Below are 25031 nucleotides of genomic sequence, written 5' to 3'. Positions count from 1 at the left end.
TCACAGGCTAATATGATGAGATAAGCAGTGTGTGCCAAAGGTCAGCCAATCCCACAGTGCTTGGCTTCCTATTCTGGTCTCCTGTGGATACTGGATGGAGTAGGTTCTATACAGAAAAACAAAAAAAACTTGGACACTGAGTAACCCGTTTCATCTCCCTCACAGAAAAGTGCAAAAGGCACAGCGAGGATGGGGTGGTGGGTATGTGTGTGTGTTTGTGCGTGTGTGTGTCTGTGTGTGTTGAAACTGAAGCAATTTCTTAAAGAGAAAGACTGTAACTGTTTAATCCTGAGTCTTTTCATTTGCTGACTTCTGGAACTGATTACTGATAGCTGACACTGTCAGTATCTCTAAACCTGACACCAGCTTAAATTTTTAATGATCAAACAATTTGTCTTGAACTGCAGTCAAATGATAAACAAAAGTATTTCAATAAGTTATTTACTAAGGTTGTTGCATTTAGTGAACTATTTGAAATTTCTGATGAGGTTCTTAGGTGGTGTATTAGTGGTTAATACATTCTCTGCTAACTTAAACCACTTACTGTGTCAGTTGTGACTGGGTTTACACGCTTTCTCTCTGAAAAATGTAATGTAATCTGACTGTCATGAGGTTCCATGAAGATGTTCACATAGGGCATTTGGGAACACAAAATGAATTTAATTTTCATAAAATGTTGGGTGTTTTATTTACCTTTGGTACACATGTGGTGTCATTATAGATGGATGGAAGAGACTACAATAAATAAAGGTTTGTTCCCGCATTTTTTTATGCCACTTTTTCAGTCCAGACATTTCACGTTGTCACAGGTGATTCATTTCAACAAGACCCGGGAAAGTTCCTCAAGATGAGACTATTAGAAGAGTTGGGCAAAGCCATGGTAACAGCCCTCTTTCAAAGGCGGCTCGAATGCCATCCTCTGATGGATTGCTGGACGCCTACAAGGGTAAGAAACAAGCTCTACAGCCATCGGAGACAGAAGAGAGAAAATGAAGAGGTGCAATCTGTGTACACCGAGAGACGTCAAAACGAGCATGATGTGCCATAAATCTGGTGCATATATTTGCAAGAGACAGTGAACAACCACCATGCACTGCCCACCATGTGCATCAGAACACAGAAAATGTAATCCTCCTTGACAGATTGTGAACATCTTAATGGTGCTGTTATTGCTAGTAATACTGTTATTGTTACTGTTGTCCATTAACGTCAGATTGGCCTCACAATTTGTTGCTGTAATTTTGTGCCTATGTCCACAAAGCATGATATTTAATGGCACTAAAATTATTTAAAAATAATATTTTTTGACACAATATAATAAATAGCATATTATGAGGACTTTATGAGTATATTTAGTACGTGAACGCCTCTGGCTTGTTGTATCACTTATATAGCAAAGTGATTTATATGTGTATATTTACAGTCATTTTGTTGAGTAGTCACTAGCATTAGATCGCACTCTTGACTCAACTGAAGATGAACTGTATCGCACATGAACTGTATCGCTGAAAAAGTAAAAATGTTTATGTTTCTGCTAAACTGTAACTCCTTTCACAAGTGAAATGCTGCCCAAAAGAAAGAGCTACACTGCAGATTTTAAGATGCAGGTAATAAAGTCTGCAGCTGAAACAAAGTTTGGAGTGTTGACATTCAGGCAAGCTGAGAGAGGACACAAGGACACACCATTTCACCTTCCCCCAATACTGGTGCAATTGTTTAACTTGACATGGATGAATGAATTTCATAATGCACTTCTGCTTATTGTTATGTCTAGCTAACATTCTTCATAGGCTAATTTAGACTACAATTAGTATAACTAGAAATGCAACTTATACACTGAAGTGACTTAAAAAAAAAAAAATTCCCTTCTCACCCCTATGGGTGGTATGTGTGTCTTCCTCAATCTCGGGTCCTCTACCAGAGGCCTGGGAGTTTGAGGGTTCTTCGCAGTATCTTAGCTGTTCCTAGCACTGCACTCTTCTGGACTGAGATCTCTGATGTTGTTCCTGGGATCTGTTGGAGCCACTCTCCCAGTTTGGGGGTCACAGCCCCAAGGGTGCCGATTACCACGGGGACCACTGTTGCCTTCACCTTCCACATCTTTTCTAGCTCTTCTTTCAGCCCTTGGTATTTCTCCAGCTTCTCATGTTCCTTCTTTCTGATGTTGCTGTCACTTGGGATCGCTACATCTACCACTACGGCCTTCTTCTGTTGTTTGCCCACCACTATGTCCGGTTGGTTAGCCATCACCTGTTTGTCGGTCTGTATCTGGAAGTCCCACAGGATCTTAGCTCGGTCATTCTCCCTCACCTTTGGAGGTGTGTCCCATTTTGACCTTGGGACCTCCAGCCCATACTCGGCACAGATGTTCCTGTACACTATGCCGGCCACTTGGTTATGGCGTTCCATGTATGCTCTGCCTGCTAGCATCTTACAACCTGCTGTTATGTGCTGGATTATCTCAGGGGCATCTTTGCACAGCCTGCACCTGGGGTCCTGCCTGGTGCGGTAGACCCCAGCCTCTATCGATCTTGTGCTCAGGGCCTGCTCTTGTGCTGCTACGATCAGTGCCTCTTTCAGTCCAGCTTTTTCCAGCCACCGGTAGGACTTTTCGATATCAGCCACTTCTTGTATCTGTCGGTGGTACATGCCGTGCAGGGGTTTGTCCTGCCATGATGGTTCTTGCTCTTCTTCCTCTGCATCGGGCTTCTGTTGCCTGAGATATTCTAAGTATTCCATCGCTTGGGGCCATCTTCCTGATGTACTCATGGATCTTGGCCGCTTCATCTTGGATGGTGGCTCTGATGCTCACCAGTCCCCGGCCTCCTTCCTTCCTCTTAGTGTACAGTCTCAGGATGCTGGATTTGGGGTGAAGTACTCCATGCATTGTGAAGAGCTTCCTTGTCTTGACATAAGTGGCTTCTATGTCCTCTTTTGGACAGCTTATTATGCCAGCGGGGTATCTGATGACCGGCAGGGCGTAGGTGTTGATGGCTTGGACCTTGTTCTTCCCATTTAGCTGACTTCTTAGGACTTGCCTTACTCAATGTAGGTATTTGGCTGTGGCTGCTTTCCTTGCGGCTTCTTCTTGGTTCCCATTTGCCTGTGGGATTCCAAGGTACTTGTAGCTCCCCTCAACATCCGCTATGCTGCCTTCTGGGAGTTCAACTCCTTCAGTCCTGACAACCTTCACTCTCTTTGTTATCATTCGACCACACTTGTCCAGTCCGAATGACATCCCAATGTCGTTGCTGTATATCCTGGTGGTGTGGATCAGTGAGTCGATGTCTTGCTCAGTCCTGGCATACAGCTTGATGTCATCCATGTACAGGAGGTGGCTGATGGTTGCCCCATTTCGTAGTCGGTATCCAAAGCCAGGCTTAGTGATGATCTGGCTGAGGGGGTTCAGGCCTATGCAGAACAGCAGCGGTGACAGAGTATCTCCTTGGTAGATGCCGCACTTGATGGAGACTTGTGCTATCGGCTTGAGGTTGGCTACTAGGGTTGTTTTCCAGAGTCCCATTGAGTTCCTTATGAAGGTTCTTAGGGCCCTATTGATGTTGTACAGCTCCAGGCATTCCAGGATCCATGTGTGAGGTGACTTATATATATATATATATATATATATATATATATATTTTTTTTTTTTATTTTTTTTTTTCTTTTCTTCTTCTTTTGAACAAGGCTATTTTTGCTAAAAGTGACTAATACTCTGGTGCAACCTATAGTCTGAAACATATGGCATTTACTTAGTCCAAAATAATCCATATGCTTTTGTTTATTCCAAAACAGTCTGTATGAGGTCAGGTCAGTGAGGCCTACAGGCCATAATGAGCAAACAAAAGTTCAAAATTTGTAATGTTGACAAAATAAATAAAAAACAATAATTAAAAAAAATAAAATAAAATACATATTAAAATTAAAAATATAAAATGACATATTATGTAATAAAAATGGGGTGGTCATTTTGGACCGGGAACACAAAATGAACATAACGGAAGGGTTAAAAAAACATCTTGTTATTGTAGCTCGAATTTGTAACGTCCTGCATTTTGAAGTCACATATTACTTAAAAAAAGAGAAGCCCTACTTTTCCTGATGGCAAGTGGCTGCTGAAGTCTGAGTATATGTTTGAAGTTTCCTGATAAAATGAGAAATTGTAGTTATTGTCTTAAGTTTACAGATATTCTTTACAAGGAACCAGACTTTTCCACAGGACTAGATGCAATTACCAAGTCAAAGTCAAAAACATGTCAGAGATTAGTAGATTAGATTATTCAGCCAACTGTAAATATACACCATTAACAATAATTGTATTGTTTTAAGTCTCACAATGGTGTGTTCTGTCAATTGCCTAATTTTACAGTTCACTAAATTATTGATTGCTTTGCTCAGTTCGGTTTGGAAGAGACTGCTTCAACCTTGTTAAATTTAATACTAAGGACAATATGTTTAATTTAGCAGACATTCTACACCATGCTTATTTTCCACTGGTTGGTCAGAGTTCATTATTTTTTGTAATATAGTTCTGTCTGTAATATACAGATTTTGTGGAATACCCCTTATAGTTTTGGTTCTTCAACCAAAAAACCTTCATATGCTGTGCATTTATATACAGTATAATGTAGAATAACAAAAGATTTTTAAATGCTTGGATCTGTAAAATGCTGAATTATTAATCTGGTAATGCCACATTCATGCTTTATTTACTTAATAGAAGCTTTTATGATAAATAATGTATTTCTGTTTGAAGCAAAAGACAAATGCTTTACTACCTTATCTTATTATCTCATCATATTACATATTGAGTAACTTTTTCTTTTCCCCAAAAAACTTGCTAAGGAGGCAGATGTGTATTATTTCAACCCAAAGTGCTTCAGTTTCCCTCCTTGGCAGAAAACAACCTCCAGCAATCAGATAGGGCAGTTAGGATAGGTCTGACAATGTGCACTTTTTTAAAAGTCACACATCATTTGGGTTTTCTTCCAATGTTAGCACACATCTCAAATGCATTTATAGAAAATGTGCAACAAAATGAATTAATGTGAATTTCATCATCTACAGCTATTATACCAATACTAGTATTACATCAAAATAAACAGTTTGTGGCCTCAAACCATTACAAAACGAAATGGGATGATTTAATTAAAGGAATGCCAAAACTTAAACAGTGGCAAACAATGTAGATGGACATATAACCTGTTTTCTCTTCATCTCCCCACATTGTCATGGGTTTACAAGGAGTAGGACCCAAACAGACAACAAGAGGCAACAGAGGCAGATTTGATTTTTTTTTCTTGCTGCATAAAGCATTTACATTGAGTGGTATTTTAAACACAAATTGGAAATGTGCATAGAGTCTGAGAAATAGAAACACACCTACTGATTCCACAGATGGCTGGTTTACTTCCTGTTGTTTCAGGCTGTGATGCTGCCTGTATCAAATTGCTTTATTTCGCTAGTTAAATTACCCTGACTGCTTCAATGAGCTGTGTGTCACAGCCACTGCCGCTGATGCTGCTGCAACTGTTGGTACGTGGGCCAAATGAACTCACAAATACCTAACATCCCATTGTCACAAGCCTGTCTTTTTCAACTCACGCAGTATCTTTGCCTCACTTCACTCCACATCATCACATATCCTTCTACAAATCTCTATTTTACCTTCACAATTACCCTACAGTCACTCCATCTTAATGGCATCTAACAACTATGTATGCTCATCTTCTTTTAAAATAGATACTAACCTTTACCAACCATTTCATTAAATTAAATCACTTTGTGAAAATCATCAAAAACAATGAAAACCTTATTTGTTCAACAATTCCCTAAAAAGCCTAGTTATGAACAGCACATGCTGTTATCAGGCATCTCAGTCTAAACACACACACTGACATAAATCCAATGACCATAGCAAAAAAAAAAAAAAGTAAATAAATAAAAAATAATAACTAAAAAAAAAAAATCAGTAGTGTCAGTAGCGACAAGTTAATATGCTCCTCTTCGTCTTTAGGGCTGAGGTCTACTATATCTCTGCCAGGTATTGACTCCACTCAACACTGCTTAGTGCCCCAAATGTGATCCCAGTCAAGATTGTTTTTTGCTGCCTAAGGGGAACTGTGCCAATACAATGTGGAGCGAAGCAGTGCTTTAGCCAGCAGCTTACAGTTTGGTAGTGTCCAGAATTATTATGAAAAAAAAAAAAACACTGGTATTAGATGTAACTGCAGGTGATGGCTTTATGTTTTTATTATGTGGTGCCTATATAATTCAGAATGTGTGTAATTCTGTCGAAAACTTTGATGGAGCATCAGAAGGCTTTAATGACATGATCTGGCATTTGATAGTTTTACAGATTGACAGAGAAGAAACATTTGCTTTTTTTCTTCTATTGTTTTTCTTTTCCTATTGCCATTAAACTATTACAATTAAGAGGGCACTTCAGATGTACTTTTTTCCAGTAATTAAAACCAGCAGCAGCCATACTTCAAACAGAGTAAAAATATAGGAAGCATTATGGAAATGAGGCATTTCTGTTCATGTTTTCACTCCTCATTGCTCCACAAAGACCTCTTTTAATCTGCTGGTATTTTTGTCTCTTTGGTGGTTTAAGTCACTGTGATGGCTGTATCCACAGTCACACAATGGAAGGTTTAAGTTGCACACACTCACCCTCAGCCTGAATCACCCTGAGTCTAATGGTCTGGAAATATATTTATTTCCAGACAATTAACAGTTTTGGACATTATACTGTTTTCTAAATGTGTCGCACACATTTATTTAACACTATTCTGTCATATTAGCATGTTTATTTGTGACATTAATTGAGCCTGATTATTTGGAGAGGTACAAGCCAAGCCACATGATCCAAGACAAATAGGGGAGATTGGATATTTTTAGTTTTTTGGAGATTTTGTTAATTTCTTTGAGATAAAGTTATATTTGTTGTATTTTTTTGTTCTGCGTTAGATTTGGTTTTGGTTAAGTGACTGACTTAAATGATTTGTTCATTTGTGTTTATTGCTCACTTAGTTAGGTTTAAGTTTGTAACTCCCCTCTTGTTTGCGAACGGCCTGATCAGCCTTTGTGCCTAGTTTGTTAGGTCAGTGTGTCTTTGTTCAGTTATTTGGTTTAGTCAGTCATTTTCTTGTTCAGTTTATATTACCTGAGTTGAGTTGTGCTCATTTGACCTCTTTTATGGGCCCATAACATGATTGGATATTTTGTCAATTGTCATTTTTGGTCGTTTTGGGTGAATAAAGTCCTCCTTTTGTGAAATTCATGTGGTTGTTTTTCCTTGCAGCTCAGTACCTTACAGTCACACATACTGTACCTCATAATTAAAATGCTGTCATTTAGTCATGCTTTACTTTCTTCAAGATGCCAATTTCCACCTCAGGCAAATGTAAATACTCCTTCGTGATATTTCAAGATTTTTTTCAAATTTAAAATTTTTATGTGTATGTTAAAAATTCACATAAAAACATCTGGATAACAACCCAATTAATGACAAGCAATACTTCTGAATCTAATGCTATATTTTTAGTTCAATGGACCACAAAAAATCCTTCACACATGTAATTCATTTTACTTTTCGGGGAGGAGAAGATACAGGTGGATAAACATGAACATTTTTGTAATGCATTGAATATCTAGCAAAAACGATTCTACCTAGTTTCACTTAGGGAACCACCCCTAATCTGGATATCTTAGATAATTCCTTTTTTAATCTCTTTCTTACAGGTTTTCCAACTTCATGGAAATGCACCATTAAGATAATTACTGACGTGAACTGGGTATGTGTAATTAAGTCTAGAGGTTCACTACATACACAATAATCCCTGACAATGTTCTTTCATACTCATTTTTGGGAACATTTTTTGAGCAACTGACCACAATTTACTTTATTATCATGCAGCAGTTAGTGTATCTTGTTGTTTAATTCCTATAATACATAAAATTCCAGTCATCGGCTGTGTGCCACAAATTCTCTAACATGGACACATGCTTTATTAACACTGACCCACATTTTCACACATAAAAACCAACCAGGCATGTGCAGATGATTAAGCAGCCCATTTGGCTAGTCAGCAAGCTGCCCTGGAATTAAACCCCAATACAGTTAACTATGATCAACCAGGGCACTAATTACTGAGACAAAGACAATTATTCTGATATCAACAGCAGCATTTTTGGACAGCTTTACTCAGCTTGCACTGCTTTACCTGAGGTGCTCACTTATATTCATTGATATCCAGGCTAAGAGATGCTTTAAACTGTTAGTTATTACAGTTTCCAGTGAAATGCACATGTTAATAAGGATTATATTTATCAATATAAATAGTAAAATGTGTCAAAATCTGAGTGAGCATTTCTGTGAAAGCCCACTATTCACGTTAAATGATGACTTGACCTTTTGTTGGGTGCTGCAGTGGGAAACTAGCTGTAATTTATTATAATCTAAAGGAGTGATTATAAAACAGGTATGGAACAGGTTTTTATATCCAGCCACACAGTGTATGGGCTGTCTGGGTGGCGCCTAGCTAGTCTTATTTCGTCCTGATGGCAATCTGTTCTGTCAAGAACATTCTTGTTTTCCCGGCATTTTGCAGGACGAGACAAGTGACAAGACGAAGCTAATTAATCTCACAATCATCCTGTGATTATTACAGTCTCACTTCCATAGGCGTTGTGCGCTACGTCTCCCCAGGAGTGCAATATATCAGTGAGACGAAGTGGGTCAGTCAGGACAGACCTCCAGCATCAGTCGACTCTCACACAAGGAAAGATATTAAACACAGACAGAACAGATACTGGCAGCACGGACTCAGACAAGGTGTTAATTGATTAGGGTAGAATCAGAGCGCTGGGGCCCAGCCAGTTTACCACCCTGATTAGACGGATGAGAGACTCATTTATAAGCTAGACAGTCACAAGATAATTACTAAAACACACAGTAATATATGCAATGGCAGCTGGGAGTGGAGCTGTAGGGTGATGGACAGGACTGGGATTTGTGTGTGGATGAAGATCACTCGCTTAGCTTATTTATATATATATATATTTAAGGGACAAGTCCTCCATATTAAAAGTCATTACATATTATTTGTCTATACTCTAGAATATGCTCATTAGACCCTTCCAGCGGCATGCTTAGACCTTACTCATCAAGGCAAGAATCATAAACACATAGATACAATTATGGTCACAATTTCATTAGATTTAAGCACAAAAACTACTTGGTTAAAGTGAAGAACAAAAAGTACAAAAGTAGGTCCAGAGAAGGATTATGGTTTAAAATAAAATATCCTTTGCTCCAGTTGTTACACATGTGGTTATGTTAGTGAAACAGTAATGAATAAAAGTTTAACACAGGAAACTGCAGGAAGGTCCATTGTTTTCTTACCTATCTTTGTGTCATAATTACTACAGTCGCTAGACATTGCTAATCTATCAGATGTTTGGTTGATATAACCTGCTAACCAAGATGCAGCTACATCATAGTCACCTTCTCTATTATTGCAAAAAAGTTACCTGCGTACGTCTGTCTACATGTCTTTTGTGGTTGATAAATGTTTTAATTCAGGGCCAGGTATACATAAATAAAAGTGCAGGGCAAATTTGTGCTTCCTCATTCACTCAATTTGTGCTTGCAATCTGTGTGTAATTACTCTCAGATTTACTAAGACAGCAGCAGCAGCAGCACCTGGGACCGACTTCCAGGCATATTCAGGAGCTGAAATAGAGCTCAGATGAATGGAGTTTAGGAGCAGGATAAGATCACCAAGCTTAAAAAAGGAAGTGAAAAATGCTACATCAAAAGACTCATTAGGGAAATTTTTACTGGAGCCACAGTTGAACTCCATCTTTGAAATACTGCCTCTTGCGCAATAAATTGCAATATAGCTCTTAAGGTCTATTTATATTACTAATGGAATAGGAGTCATTACCCAGGAAATAAAATTGAGAAACAAAAGAGAAAATGAAAAAATAAAATAAAATGAAAATAAAAACAGAGGGAATAAGTGGGTATAGATGATGGATGGATGGATGGATGGATGGATGGATAAAAACTAAGAAAGGTTGGGACAAAAAAAATAGGTCCAGTGTAATCTCACAGCAGCTTAAGGATATAGGGTACTTTGATGTCAGCCAAATGCAAAGGATATATATCCTCAAATGAAACAACTGAAGTTCAAAACTATAAAGAACACTGATCCAATGTGAGCGAACAACCCCCTCATATTTGAATAGTAGCTACTTTTACTGGTTATGTTGGAAAAATCATCCTTTTCTGTGTTTGTTTTGCTGCTTTGTTTTTAATAATGTTTAATTGTAATTAATGTGAGGAACACCTGCTCTCTGTTGAGCAAAGTAAAACTTAATTCAGTTTTCACATCCTAACAAGAACCTTCTCTCAAAATACATCATGTTTTGCACCAGCAAGAATATTACATCACGATACTTACTACTAACATTTACATTATCACTGCTTAATATATCTCTATTTTTTACACATTTTTTTGAGTTTGAGGGCATAATTTCCACTGGAGATGGAATCCTATATCCTTTATATCCCAGGTTCATGTTGCTAAAGCCTCTCTGATCGTTTTCATCTGACTGGGCAGGCACAACAGTCCATAGGAGAGGAGAGAGGAGTTAGAAAAACATATTGCTAAGCCACTTTCAGTTATTACCCAGCAGCATATGGTGCAGCAAGTGCTTTACAGCACTCACTTCACAGGAACCACACAGCCTTTCTGACTGTAGCAATGAGAGCACATAAGTCATATAACACACATAACTTGCACTTATGGAATTGACTATAATGGTCATTTAAATTTTATCAGATTTGCTTTTGTAGTAGTATTATGTCAAAGTTGTTTCATATACATTTCAGGTGTCAAAGTCAAAATGCTTTCTCACAGTATTTCTGAGATGGGTTGTTAACACGATTAACTGTTCAGCATGTCCTGGTGATTTCATCCATTTCACATTTATTAAAGGTAGGTTTGGTGATTTCTTTCAGAAGCACTTTTTGTTTCATTTTTTTTTTTTTAATTTCTCTTTTCATTGGGGTGGCAATGGATAAATTAAATGTACCAACAACCAAAAGACAAAATCTGACATCTGTAGCCGCAGCAGGCCTCAGAAGAACCTGACCTGTCTGAGCCTGATTTTATTCAGCCCAAACAAAACCACTGGATGGATTATCTGCTTGCCAACTTACTTCCTACTTGCACACACTCTACTCTTGCACTCAAAGTGCAAGCCAAGAATTTCCCAGAAGACATTGCCGGCAGACGTGTTACTGCTCTGTTTTTTATAGCTACAGTTACTGAGCTATGGCAGAAAAGGTACTCGGGGTATCTGCTCTGTTTTCAGGTACCTCTGGAAACCCTTCATGTTGTTCACATAATCACTTTTTCTCTTGTCCAGCTTCTTCTCAGTGGGTCTCTACTGAAGTGTGAATCAGATTTATTTATGTATGCATTTCAGTTTCATCTGTGGCTATAGTGGAGCTGAGTGAACATTTATAAACGACAGGGAACCAGGAAGAGAAACGAGAAGTACTCTAAGTAGAGACATTTGCTTTGTTTCTCTTTACCCTTCTTCTTGCAAAGGTTCTTATATCGCTGTATTCTTCAACATGCTCACAGGGATGGAAATATAACAGAACAATAAATAATTAATAGAATACAAAAGGAGTGTCTCATGACACCTCAAAGCGTTGGCAAGAAATCTTTTCACTGTTTCTCTTTGGATCCATGTGAGACTAATTTCACGGGGAAGAAATTGGATTTTTTTCAGGCACTTTTGGCAAGGATTTGCAACACAGTGCAACATAAAATAACATCCTTCTAAACACCGGTGAATACAAGCTGTTGTTTAAACGCATCCAGTAATCACTACAAATTATATGGATATTAAAGTGCTTTGCCACACAAAGAAAGAGTGGGGAGAAGTGAAAGTCTTAACTATGTAAAACAAAATTTAATGCTGATGAGACTTCAAAGTCTAAGCTAGAAATCTCTGCCCTGTCATCTGTAGGTACAAGATGGAAATTGGAGGGATATTTTGGTCTCTGACATTCCAGTGCAATGTTGCTGCAACTCAGTGGACTCCTTTCATAGTGTATAAAGTAATTTCAAAAATTTTGTACAAACATTCATAACCCCCTGACCAGAAATAATAAAAAAAAAATGTTCCTGCTCTCCTGACTGCTCCTGTAGCACCATCAACTTTGACCATCATCAGATCAAAGTTTGACTTTCAGTGTGTTTAACATGCACTTACATAACCTGGTTACTCAGAGAAACTGGGCTATGCTGTGAAAAAGGGGCATGTTTAAATGTAGTATAGTGATATGGTTACTTTTTTTTACTTTCTTTTTTTTTGAACAGACTAATAGCGTAGAGAGAGACAGACAGGCAAGCAGGTAGAATGAAATGCCTTTTATCATGCAAACTGTCTGAATTTAACAAATACTCAAACTTTCATCACTACATGTAATGAGCTTTCCTTTCATCCAAGCTCTCCACTCCACTACCTTCCCTGTCTGCTGATTTTGTCATGCACATGTACACTTGTAAAAGGCTGATTAGAAACTTAGTTACATGTTATGATGGCAGAGGAATCAGCGTTCTCCAGCAGTAATCTTCCTGGGGAAATCAGGTTTCTCTAATCCTCCACCCTGATTATGGAAACCAGGTTTCTCATTTAATTGACACTTACAACAGAAAGTCATGTGAGGAGGTTACTAAATGTCATGGAAACAGTCATTGTCCAACTGTAGTTTATGATGAAATACCAAAAAAATAAAAGTAAAGATAAAAAAATACCCTTAGCCTTTGTTGAATTTGCTAATAAGCAATGTATCAATACATATTTAGGCAAAACAAAACAATTTTAATTCTTGTCCAAGGAAACATTTAATTATAGATTTTACATGATCAACAAGGGTCACATGGCGTTGGTTCAATACGCTACTTTAAAAGACACTTTACCTTGAAAGCTTGTATTTGTTCCGAGGGCAAGAACTTAATGAAAATGACCTAGCAAAATAACACAGCAAGTTGTGTAAGTGGCTTTACAGTTGTTTTTTTCTAATGAAAAGACACTTTGATATAGAGTACATATCACATTTTCTAATATTACTGTAAAATGTAAAACACCTTACACCTTTTATATTTCTGTGCACATTTTTCGTTTTTTTTTGCATTTGAATCTTTAAGGTCCTATTAAAGTTGCATGACTGTATGTAAGCTTAAAGGAGCACCATTAGTACAAATACATCTGATAAGGGCACTGCAGAAATAAAAATAGTATATCCTCAGTTTAAATGACATGTTATTGTAGCAAGACGTAAATGCCTGTTTTAGCCATGGCATGTATGTAAAATTTAATCTGAAATCAGCCTACAGCCTACTCATGTTTTAGCTTAGTGATTAAAGTCAGACGATGAACCATCAAGAGAATAATCCTTCAGTATAACTGGGCTGTGTTTTGCATATCTGTCCACTGATCAAAATAATAATTAGTCTTTTTGTGCTAATGTTTACAATACAACCGACATACTGGATATAATCGTTGGACATGCGTGTAATCTATAAATGAAACATTTTCCCATTAAAAAGAGCATCTCACAGACTGTTCCCCCTCCTTGAGATGCATTATAAGAGATAAAATGAAGCATACAGAACTGCATGAATAGCATCTTCCCAGCCCACCTGAAAGCCTCTACTCAAGTGCATCAAAGTACTCGAAAAGAAATTAAATTGTTTAGTGGTTTGGTGGTGCCTGACAGCTTATCAATAGTAGTGGGGGATTTAGGGGAAGCAAAACACTAGCAGACGGCGCTAAGATTCAGCAAATAACAAGACTCCCCAACAGATGGAGAAGAAAACAAACCTGGCTGCTACATTTCCTAGATACTAAGCACCACCTGGAGGTAATGAATGTGTTGTCCGCCTAGAAGGCATATGAGACAAGAGGCAAAGTCAAAATGTCTATTCAGACACATTACAGAGTGCAGGTCTGCTGCTTGTCTTTGATATGTGTCATCTTGTCAACAAATGTGCTTATGAATATACTGCATGTACAGAGAGAAAGACAAGAAAATATTCATAAAACACATCCATAAGGTTTGATGAAGGTAGAGGCGGTGTCATGGTCTCATACCACATCAATCCTAAGAGGACAAGTACAGACTGTATAGTATAGTACTTTGTATTTTGTTAATGTATAGGTGTATAATGTATATAACAATATGTAATGCATATAATCTGAGGGCAGTGAATGAACATGCTGAAATATCTCTGCGAACGTTGAACTGCAACATGTGCATCATAACATGCAAGGTGGTGAACATGAATGGAAAAGGCTCAGTTCAGTACATGACTGAATGACTGAAACATAAATTCAAATCTCCTACTCAAGTTTCCTCTACAAATTCTAGGATTGCCTCTTTTATTTTCCATTGCAACATCTTAGTTGCACTTAGTGATACACCATCCAATTGTGCTACACGAGACTCAAAATGAGCTGTAGCAGACAGCCCAACCGTAAAGTGGAGAGGGACTAGTGGGGAGACAATGACAGAGTATTTACAGAGATCTACTGGAACATAATGCATTATATCGTGGTGTATACCACTAATATCCATAGTATATTTCACATAAAACAGCCTCCATAGCAGAAATCATTCCATAAATGAATTCATTTATTTAATAGAAACTGCATGTTGTTTACTTCAAACCTGTATTAGTTTAATTTCCTTCTCATTGTGAAGCAGAGCTGCGATAGGCAAAATACCCAAGCCCTATTATTTCAGTATTTCACAGGTGATTACCTCCAGAGTGTATTTTAACATACATGTGATCAAAACAGTCAAAAATAAAATAAAAATAAAAATAATATGGTGCATGGTGGACTGTAAATGATATTGCTTCCAACCACCATTTTATTCTCTATTATGCCCAAGCAACTGGCGATTCAGGAAACACAGCTCCTGGGGGCTGTGGATGGATGGGTAGGAGGAGGCTCTACCGAATAAAATAAAGTTTTCTACTGCTCAGAGCAATTTATTTATAAATAATAATAATGAACATGAACTAGCTCACTTCTGGGGCTGTGAAATTATTTCAAAATTCTAAATCGTGAACTATGAACATTGATTTTAAATTATATGAACAGTAGTTAGAGCCAGTTGTTGTGAAGTGTGAACTTGCACAACACTCTGAGGGAAAGGTCATGTTCTGCTACTGCAGTTAATGTATGGAAGCTTCCAGGCAGAGTTTTGCAAAAAAATAAAGACAACTCACCACACATCCCGTGGAGTCCAGCTTTCGATCAGCTATGCAGCGGAAGTTGCGGCTGCAGCCTCCGTTGTCTTTTGTGCAGTCTCTCACCGGTCCAAAAGAGTCAAGCAGAACCTCCAGAGAGTCAAAGGATGAGCTGATCATTAGCTCCTCTCTGTAATGGAAAAGAAACAGTGACAAATAATTACTAGTTGTTTAGCTGTATGTTTTGTGTGTATGTGTTGGGGATCACTGCTGAGGAATGTCCATGTAAATATCACATATGATTCACTCACAGAGAAGTAAATACTCCCAGGTTATTTTTGACAAAGACATCAATTCTGGCAAACTTAAGACACAAATATGAATCTGTGATCAATGGTGAGGTTAATGTGAGTTTAATGTGTCTTGGGAATAATTAGAAACTGTCAAAGCATTGACATTCTGACATATCAATCTCTATTTAACTTAATGAAGTGTTATCTTTTTTTACCAATGTGTAATCATTATGAAAGAAAAGGTACAACTTTTCACTGTTCAACTGTTATGGTAAGTATCAGAGCAAAGTAGAATTAAGAGATAAAATGTGCCTTGGATTCATTGCTTTAATTGCTCAGAGCAGAGACTTTATGTGTCTGTGGTTTTTGTGGTTTTTCCTTGTATACCTGATGCAAGGTCAATAGGCAAATCATCGAAGAGAAAGACATATGTGAGATACATATGTGAGATCGGTGTAAGTAAATAATGAAGCAGAGAGGAGCTTAGTGTTTTCTGATGGAATCTAAATCCAAGTTATTTCTGCAAAAGAACAGAGTTGCTGATAAACAAGAACTTGTGGAATAGCATTGCCATGAACCTTGCCTTCAAGACAATGATGCCCTCTCAGGCACTCACAAAAGTTTATTTTCACCAAGACCACATACTCTCCTGCTTTCCCTGAGAGAAAAGACATTCAGTTTCCTTCCCTTTCACTGTCAACTTGATGTTATCATACAGACCAATTTTTCTATTATAATTGCCCATTGCTTTGTTGTCATTTACTCAGAGGGGACCTATTGAGCAGAGCCTCAGCAGATGATGAAACTCACAGCAAGTGTGAATGCTAAATTATTTGGGAGCTCCAATTATAGTCAAGACACATCCACAGATTGTGTGCAACACAATTTACAATTAATGTCGCACAAGACAATACATGAAGCTTAGGAAAAAGTTTAATAAAGATGATTTCTTCCCTAAATTCTGAGAGCTCCTTAATGTAGACTACATGCTCAGTGATGGAAAGCAACAAAGTACTCAAGTACTGTACTTAAGTAGACTCTTGAGGTATCTGTACTTTACAGTACTTGAATGTTTTCTGCTATTTTGTGATCCATTTGAATTGTAACTTCAGCTACCAGTTACCTTTCAGTCAGATGAATAAAACAGTATGAAATTCCTAAACTACCCAGCAGTATGTAAATTAACTCTAAGCATATACTGTATGTTAGGTAACATTAGATCCAACTTAACCAGCTGCAACATTAAAGTGACAAATGCAATAATGCATTAATAAATATGCTCAAATAATATAAAATACATTAAAGTGAATACTATTAACTTTTGGTACCTCAAGTATACTTGGCTGCTAGAACATTCATCCTGCCAGAACATTTACTTTCAGCTGAACAGTATAAATCCTATTCCTCTACCATTACAATTCACTGAAAGACCAACTAGAGAATTGCAGAAATAAATGTTGCATTATGAACCGATAACTTAGTATTTTGTATTACCTTTGCTGTTTTCTGATCATAAGTTCTTTTTATATAAAAAGTCTTACAAAATGGCCCAGGGTTTAAAAAGTGTTCAAAGCCATGTTGATAACGGTCACTATTGGTAACAGTGTTTGCAGTATCAAAGTTCTGAAAATATAGCCAATTCGCAGTTCTTAGACTAATCCAACAAATATTACTAAACTAAAGGAAGCACCATGGGATCAAGAAAAATCTAAATCATTTATTCCATTAGGAGTAAAAAAAAACTTAGTAGCATCAAACAGTTTATCTTAAATCTGTTGTTAACCTTCATCAGGATATTTTACAGTACAGTGTCTATGGGTAATGGCATTTGATCAAATGACTTTGCAGGCACATCTGGTTTGAATAAGCATGCTTATTATTTTGATTCCACCGGCATTATATTCTAACCTTAGCATGCAAATTTAGCAGACCAGACAGCTTTGTTAAGTATAACAGAGTAAGATTCAAGTTTTCCCTTTCATGTGAAGGGTTCATTTTGTTGCAGCTGCAGAAAGCAGGGAAAGTCTGAGTTACACAAGTGACATAACTGATGTTACAGTCAGTACCAGATAACACAACAGCTTTAATTAGCTATCAGAATGAGAACCTAAACTGTAAAATACCCAAATGGAAAATAAAAGAAAATATGTAGCGAAAAGGTAAAATTCTTTAAAATAAATAATAAAGGTGCATTCATTCAAAACAGAAAAAAGAGCACTAATAATTCAACCTCTTACATTTAACATGTTTTTCAAGACAGCTGCCTGCACTTAGAGAGGCAACAAAAGTAAACTTCAATTATCATACCATTAACTTCGATAGCTTAACAGCATGAGGGTTAAACTTGAAACAAGCAATATGAAGAACCATTCATTTCACATTTTCATTCATATTCACCACTGAAAAGTACCACAGCTGGGTTCAAATCCCTGCTGTGCCCTGCCTCTGGTAGGGGTCCTTAGGCAAGACCTCCTCACACTTTACCCTGCCTACCTCTGATATGAGAGAGATATGAACTAAGAGAATCATGCCGGCTCAGGCGTTGTCCGGACCAACAAGGTCTGTGCCAGATATTGAGAAACCGGGACAGTCTGACCACAAGTGGGCTACTGAAAGAAGACATTCATTGGCGAGCGCTGAGGATAGGGAACTGGTGGAAAAAACATCAAAATTTCTGTGTTCCAATAGCCACAAGAAGCACCTGTTGTCACAAGTGGAGATTAATGAGGAAAGGCACAAATGCTAGAGCAAGGGGGAGCCAGGACGACAGGTCAGAGGGGGACGACATCATCACCCCACACTCCGAGATCGAGTACCAAGCCCTAATAATAACTTGCAAGCTCAACACAAGAGCAGCTGACCTGAAATTGAAGATCATGGTGAGAATGGATATCTGCAACCTCCAGTGCAGAGTACCAAGACCAAGTGTAGTACCTTCCAAAAGTCTATTAGAAGATGTGAATGCAAGATTACAAGCAATTCGTACAGAGAGCAACTTTAAAATTAATATCCACTGCACATCACACATCTTATAAGTGTTAAAAACATCTGAAATATAAGAAGAAACACAAAAAATTCAATGGTTAGACAGATAATCTAACAACAGCGATTCTGCAGAAACACAGATAAATACATTAAGAAAAGAACAACCAAAGCCAAATCTTCCATCCACTCATGACTGCCATGAAGACAGAAAGGGAGATCATTGATATTTATCTGTCTGCCAAAGAGCAAGACAGAATGACAAATGATTATCAAACATGGGGGAATGCAGCTCAAAAGCAGAGAAAATTAGCAGCTTCAAGGTGTTAGCAGTGTTCTCTTTTCGCCCCTGGGGAAAGCTGAAGACAGCCTTCATCAGCTCATAGATCAGAGGGACATTAGTTATTTATACACTGTCTTGAAGAAAGCTGCCAAATGAAAATAAAATGTTAAAAAGGTGGGAATGGAAAAGTGTAAACACCAAGTAGGGGGTACAGAATATAATGTGTGGATGTTTAAACAGAATGAAATGCAGTCCTGTTAAATACATGTTTGATACATTCATAAAAAAATAAAAATACAGCTGCATTCATTTCCATGTATTTGTCAGTGGGGAAACAAAGAGAACACTTTCCATAATTTTGTTTGGTTGTTTTGTTTGCTTTTTTTTTTTTTTTTTTTTTTTACTCTTTTGTGAACAACATTGAATAATTCCATTACTTTAGGCCTCTAAAAATCTTTCTAATTAAGCATTTGGGAAGGAAAACATAATCACATGTAGCTTTGTCTCAATGGGCTTCGAGCCTGTAGGACCCAAAGGCTGCACACTATAGACTTTTATTTTGTTTTACAGAAGTATACATACATTAAAACTTGTAAAGTATTAATGAAGATGTTAATATCCATCATCTTTTTTACTAAGATTATTTTTATTATAGATTTTCTCACAACAGGCAGACTTGTCGTGGCAGGAAAGGACCACATGTAACTAAAATGAATAATGGCTCCCATTCAGCTATGCCAGCATCTTAGCTTGTATAAGACAGTTCCCTGGCACCCCTGAACAAAATTCAGCCATTTTAATGCAGTCATTAGAAGCCTCTGACATGACACAAACTCTGTTCTCCTGAAAGCTGGATTTGCTACTCCCTCATAACTCACAGTAACACCCCCCTGTTCTCCATCCCGCAGTACAGAACCAAAAATGGCACTGAACATCAGTACGCCATGTAAATTCAGTTCCAATATTGTCCAATTAATTACTAGAGTTACCAGCCTGCAAATGTACATACAATTAATCGATCACACATAATCTCTTCAGCATCTTAATATACAAGTCATTTAAATTCACAAGCCTTTACAGATAAAAGACAATATGACAGAAAAAAGGAAACTCTCTGAACTGCTGCTGTGATCTCTGATGAGAAAAAAAATAACTGCTACACTATATATCAAAATATTATGTATGGCATGTTTTCTTTTACACAGTCTAAAAATCTATATAACAGACCTGTTCAGGCAAAGGATGTGACAAACATTAACATTTTGTGGTTAATGCTGCTGTAATTCCAGTTATTTAAATAAATACATTTTGCACCTGCATATAACTCCTGTCAATCGCAGGCTAAAACATATGAATTTCTTCACTTTCATTCCGGTTCTGAGAATTGAAATGGTTTTAACCAAGTGTGGCTCAGCCATCAGTAGTCTGCATACCTTTACAGCTTGCACTCTCAAATCATTAGCAACCAGCTGGCAAGCACACAACAAGCACACACATTTTCTTCAGATAAAGGAGCATTTGCTAGTGTACGTTTTCAGGCAACATGTATTGAGTTCATTTGTAATGAAAAGCACAGACAAGTGTGATGCAATTTCTCTGTGATAGTGACTCTTTCTCAGACCAAGTTCAACATAGTGGGAGAAGTCAAATGACTATTACAATGTTTAAAAGAATTCAATTATCCTGTGTAGGTGAAAAAATAATGAAATTAAATTCTCTCTTCCCCTAATGGTATTCAACCTCTCAAGGCTTGGTTTCATTTTTCAGCTGAGCCTCGCTTCATGTTCAGTTTGATTTCCTGGTCATCTTTTAAAATTGCCTCCAGTTTACAAGCTTGTGAAAGACCTATTATGAATGTACTTTTCCCAAAATGTCACTGACAAGGGAGAGACATTGTCCTAAAGGCTGCTTTCATTCCCAGACGTCAGAACATCGGGTAATCAGTCATACAAAATGACAATACCTTGGTTAGGAATACTGCCATAGAAAAACTTAACCAGCCCTCCTTATAACGCCATCAGTTATCATATACTACACATAATTAATCAATTACCTGATGAAATATAAATTGGTTTACAGTAACTGATCAGTATAGTCTGTGACTTAGTGTGTGAAAAATGATGCAGGATGCAGAAATGGCTTAAGGAAAAAAAATTAAAAATCTTTTCGTTCCTGCCCAACATGCATAGGTGGCATTTTTTATCCAAGAGATGAAGCAAAAGTAACAATGGGCAGAGAGAGTTATGTATATTTGTGCTGGAGGTGAAACTGAGTACAAAATAAAACAGCCTCTACTTCCTGAAATTTCCTCAGCCTATTTCATGGACTCCCAAAGATGGTGTGATGTTTCAAATGTCACTGAAAGGGATAGTACGTCTGTCTTATTATGAAACTGTCTGAACTAAGTAACATCATCATCTTTAAGCTCCGCCCCAGTGTTAGCAAAGCAGAACAGCTAAAGAACTCTGGTGTGTTGCTGCTGTCAGTTTATTACCGCAGTATTGTTTTTGTTCTGTTACGGCTCTCTGCACAGCCCAGCCACAAACACAGTCATTGCAAAAAGAGCAGATTTTCTTTGGAGGAGTCATGAACCGTTTAACAGCTGAAGTGCTCTTTATGGCTTTGAATTGCCAAGTAATTCTTTCTTCTTCTTCTTCTTCTTCTTTTTGCTTTGGTTTTTCTGCCCCTTTGTAATTGATTTTGTGTTAGATCTTTTAGTTTTATGCATCAACATCACAGGACTACTTAAGACTCACTGCAGCTATAGTAAATTGAAGAACAGGCTGTGAGAATACAGAACAGTAAGATAACCAGGTGGGTTGGGGTGGGTGGGACGTGAAAGATGGCCATGAGAAATACTTACATATTTATATTATATCAAAAAAAACCATAATATCTACCTTAAGTGAAGCTTCATCAGAGACTATAAAAGACAGAGTAGGCAGTATCTTGCTACTCATACTTCAGATTCATTCGAAGGAAACACACTGTAATCCTGTTCAGTTTAGTGCAGCAGTCAGCATAATGCTACTTTGCGTCAAAGCTATAAAACCTTCCATTTCTTCAAATGGAGTTTCTATTTTCATGTCTCAGAAACATCATCACTACACACTACACCCAGGGGGTGAAAGGGCTACCGTTAAATGCCATCTCTCACCGTACATCCACTGCGTCCTCCATAACTGTCATGTCTGTCTTGCACTTGGCTGAGGGGTTGATGGCGAGCTCAGCGGGGGGGATGACAAAGCTTTTACTCAATGGCAGCCACATTCCTTCTCCCAAGGTGTATGTGAACCTGCAGAGGACGGGAAGGGTGCATGGCATGAGAAAGGTTACAGGTAGAGGTTTTTCTAAAAACCTTTTCAAACAAAGTCAAGTCAGTGGCATGCACAAATGGCATGTGACAAATGTAACAACAATAAAAAGAACAGAGAAGAATGGCAAGTGTCAGCCTGCATTAATCTTAACATTCAGATCATGTGTAACTCTGAAACAGGATTGTTAGGGTTTAGCAAACATGCTGTGCCTGTTTCATGTTTCATTCAATAAGTAAGCAGACCTGGGAGCAATTTTCTTAACCTAGGACCTCCCATAATGCAACAGGCATCATGGGAGGTGAGGGCTTGTTAATGCCCATGACTTGCAGGCTACCCCAGGTTTATACAGTGGCACAATCCTTCAACTCGAAGTTTGCAGGCTCCAAGCCAAATTATGACATCATCAAGGTTGTTTTCCCAAACTTTAGAAAAACAGAGAATCCATAAAACACAACTTCCAAATAAACTCATCTTCAGGTGTAAAATTAGAGATGCTGCATCAGTGCCTAGTCCTCCATAGGAGCAAAATAATCACCATGTCAGGTCAAAATGACTACCTTTTAAAGATGAATGTTTTTTGCTGTATCAGTGATGGTACCAAGTTGGTTCAACATCATTTATTTTACCTCGCAGTAAAGTTATCATAATTCTTTCTTGAGCAGAAGGACACGGTGTTCTAATGGACACATTGCATACTGAATAAGGAAACTGAGGGAGAAAAACGGGGGGGGGGGGCAAAGAAGAGTTTCCTCTGAGATAAAACGGCTATAAATCTATAAACAACAGATGTCTGGAACAAAGGCTTTAAAACAATTCTTTATTTGTGAGTCAATGGATATCATCAATCTTTAGCCACTCTGCAGATGAAATGTAATACTTTAATATCAACTTTAAGTCAAACAGTCCACGCTGATTAACATCTAATGCCTTATTAGTGCTGATGAATTATACATGCATATTTGTAGCACGAAAGAGAACTTGTTGATTAAATGGTTAACATGCATTTTTATGCAGACTAAACATATTTCTTCATTCACAATTCTTCAGTTTGCGTTTAATAAAATGCTAACTTAGCATAAGAAAAGGCGAGTGGGTTGTGGGGGATGTATTAAACCACTTAATTACATCCACCCAATTACTCCCTTTGTTTCAAAGTCAAATTTTTAGTTGATCAAAGTGCTCGTGTTCTCCAATTTACTGCAAAACACTGGCCTAGTTTTTATGTGATACGTCTATTAACATGCTAATATTTCTTTATTATTTCTGTTATAAACTGTTTCCACCTCTCTCATTTCACCATTTCTTATGGGGTTGTGTGCAGCAGGGGAACTTAAACTCCCTATGATGCAGTATGACGTATATGTGTGACCACAGGACAAATTAGCAGCCACTTAACAAGCACTACATTATAATGGACAACAGGGGACTAGTATGCCACTATATGACTTATTTGATTCACCCTGTTTGATACTGGAGGTGGAAAACACTAAGAGTCCCCATGAGAAAATTGTTGCCGAGTGGAAAACATGTTTGCAGAACCCAGAGGAGCCCCTGGCAGACAACACTGTACGAATGGAAAATGCTGTGTGTTTTTATGCTGACTTTCTCAGCATCCTCAAGTTCACATTGTTCCATTTCACTGTACATATAGCTGTAATTCTAATTGCATCATTTGCTTCTGTGTGTAATGGTAATATGTGATAAGCAAAACAAGATGATGACTCTCCCAGCACTGGGTGACATTCAAGTTCTTCCCAACATCTGTAGCCAATAGGGTTGCTTGGTAAAGTTCAAGGACAGAGAATAAATTAGAGAAGATGGCTAGGTGAGAGCAGTCTGTGGGCAGAGAGATTTAAACTGTGCAGCTGGTGACAATGAGGAGGAAAAGGCTTCTTAGAGAAAAGATCCTAACAGCAAGAGCAATGTATCGAAGCACATCTTAGCGATATTACTGTGATGCCAGGCTCCTTCTGTCACCAAGGTAAAGACAATGCTAACAGCCAAAAGAATACCCACATGGACTGTATGGGCTTGCTTTTTGTTGTAAGCAGTAGCACAGCCAGTCTTTTGTTGTTTTTGCTGCTGTACTGTCATAGAGGGAGCTGGAGACTTATAATGAGGCAGTATCACATCCTTTGTTAGAGCTGATATTTTTCGAATCATTTTGAGATAGAAAACCATTATAAACATTGTTAGGTCCCTCTGTCTCTGCTCTGTGTTTCTTTTTGAAATGGTCCCCCGTGAACATGAAAAGGGGGACTTCCAATCAAGAATGTATCCCATATATATGTTGTATTTAAGGCCCAGTCCCTGTCACTAAAAACTATAGCACATTATTAAAATGATTTTTACATTTCACTTATATCTGTAGAAGAAGTTTTTCACCACTTGAGAACAAGGTGCGAAACAACAACATATTATCGCCCTGCGTGGTTTTCATGGTGAAGGTATTAGGAAATAGACATGTTAGCTCATAGCTGCCTATTAAATTTACCTGCAAACATGGAGTAACATTAACACTCAGCATAGCATAGCAACATCCACACCATAAATGTGTTCACCAGCTAGTTGCCAAGAGGCAGCTTTATTGGTTGGGAACAACTGGTGCAAAGAGCAGAACATTTATCCATTAATCATAATTTTGGGGAAGATTAAATAAGAGCTAAACATAAACAAAATTTAAATTACTTTGGCCACCATTACCCTGTCTCTGCTTGATATCAGCAAGGTTTTGCTAACGCATTTGACGTAGCGCATGGCATAGAGTCATTATTATTTATTTACACATTCAGCAGCACCATTAGCAATCATTGGCTATAAGTCTAATATTCACTCTGTTTTGGCCTTTACTCCACCATTAGCTGGTCAATAA

General features: G+C 37.8%; 1 protein-coding gene across 1 annotated transcript in view; it reads right to left on the bottom strand.

The window, feature by feature from the left end:
* The window catches only part of astn1 (astrotactin 1), a 377251-nt gene that overhangs the window by 223888 nt on the left and 128332 nt on the right, over positions 1-25031 (bottom strand). Inside the window, exons 11-12 of the mRNA XM_026312724.1 lie at positions 22000-22137; positions 15324-15474 (exon numbers count right to left, since the gene is read on the bottom strand). Of these exons, the coding sequence (XP_026168509.1) occupies positions 15324-15474; positions 22000-22137 (289 nt within the window). The remainder of the gene's footprint in view (positions 1-15323; positions 15475-21999; positions 22138-25031) is intronic.

The sequence above is a fragment of the Mastacembelus armatus genome, chromosome 17, assembly GCF_900324485.2.
Source record: "Mastacembelus armatus chromosome 17, fMasArm1.2, whole genome shotgun sequence".
In the NCBI taxonomy this organism is placed as follows: Eukaryota; Metazoa; Chordata; class Actinopteri; order Synbranchiformes; family Mastacembelidae; genus Mastacembelus; species Mastacembelus armatus.
This window is presented reverse-complemented; position numbering and strand designations above follow the sequence as displayed.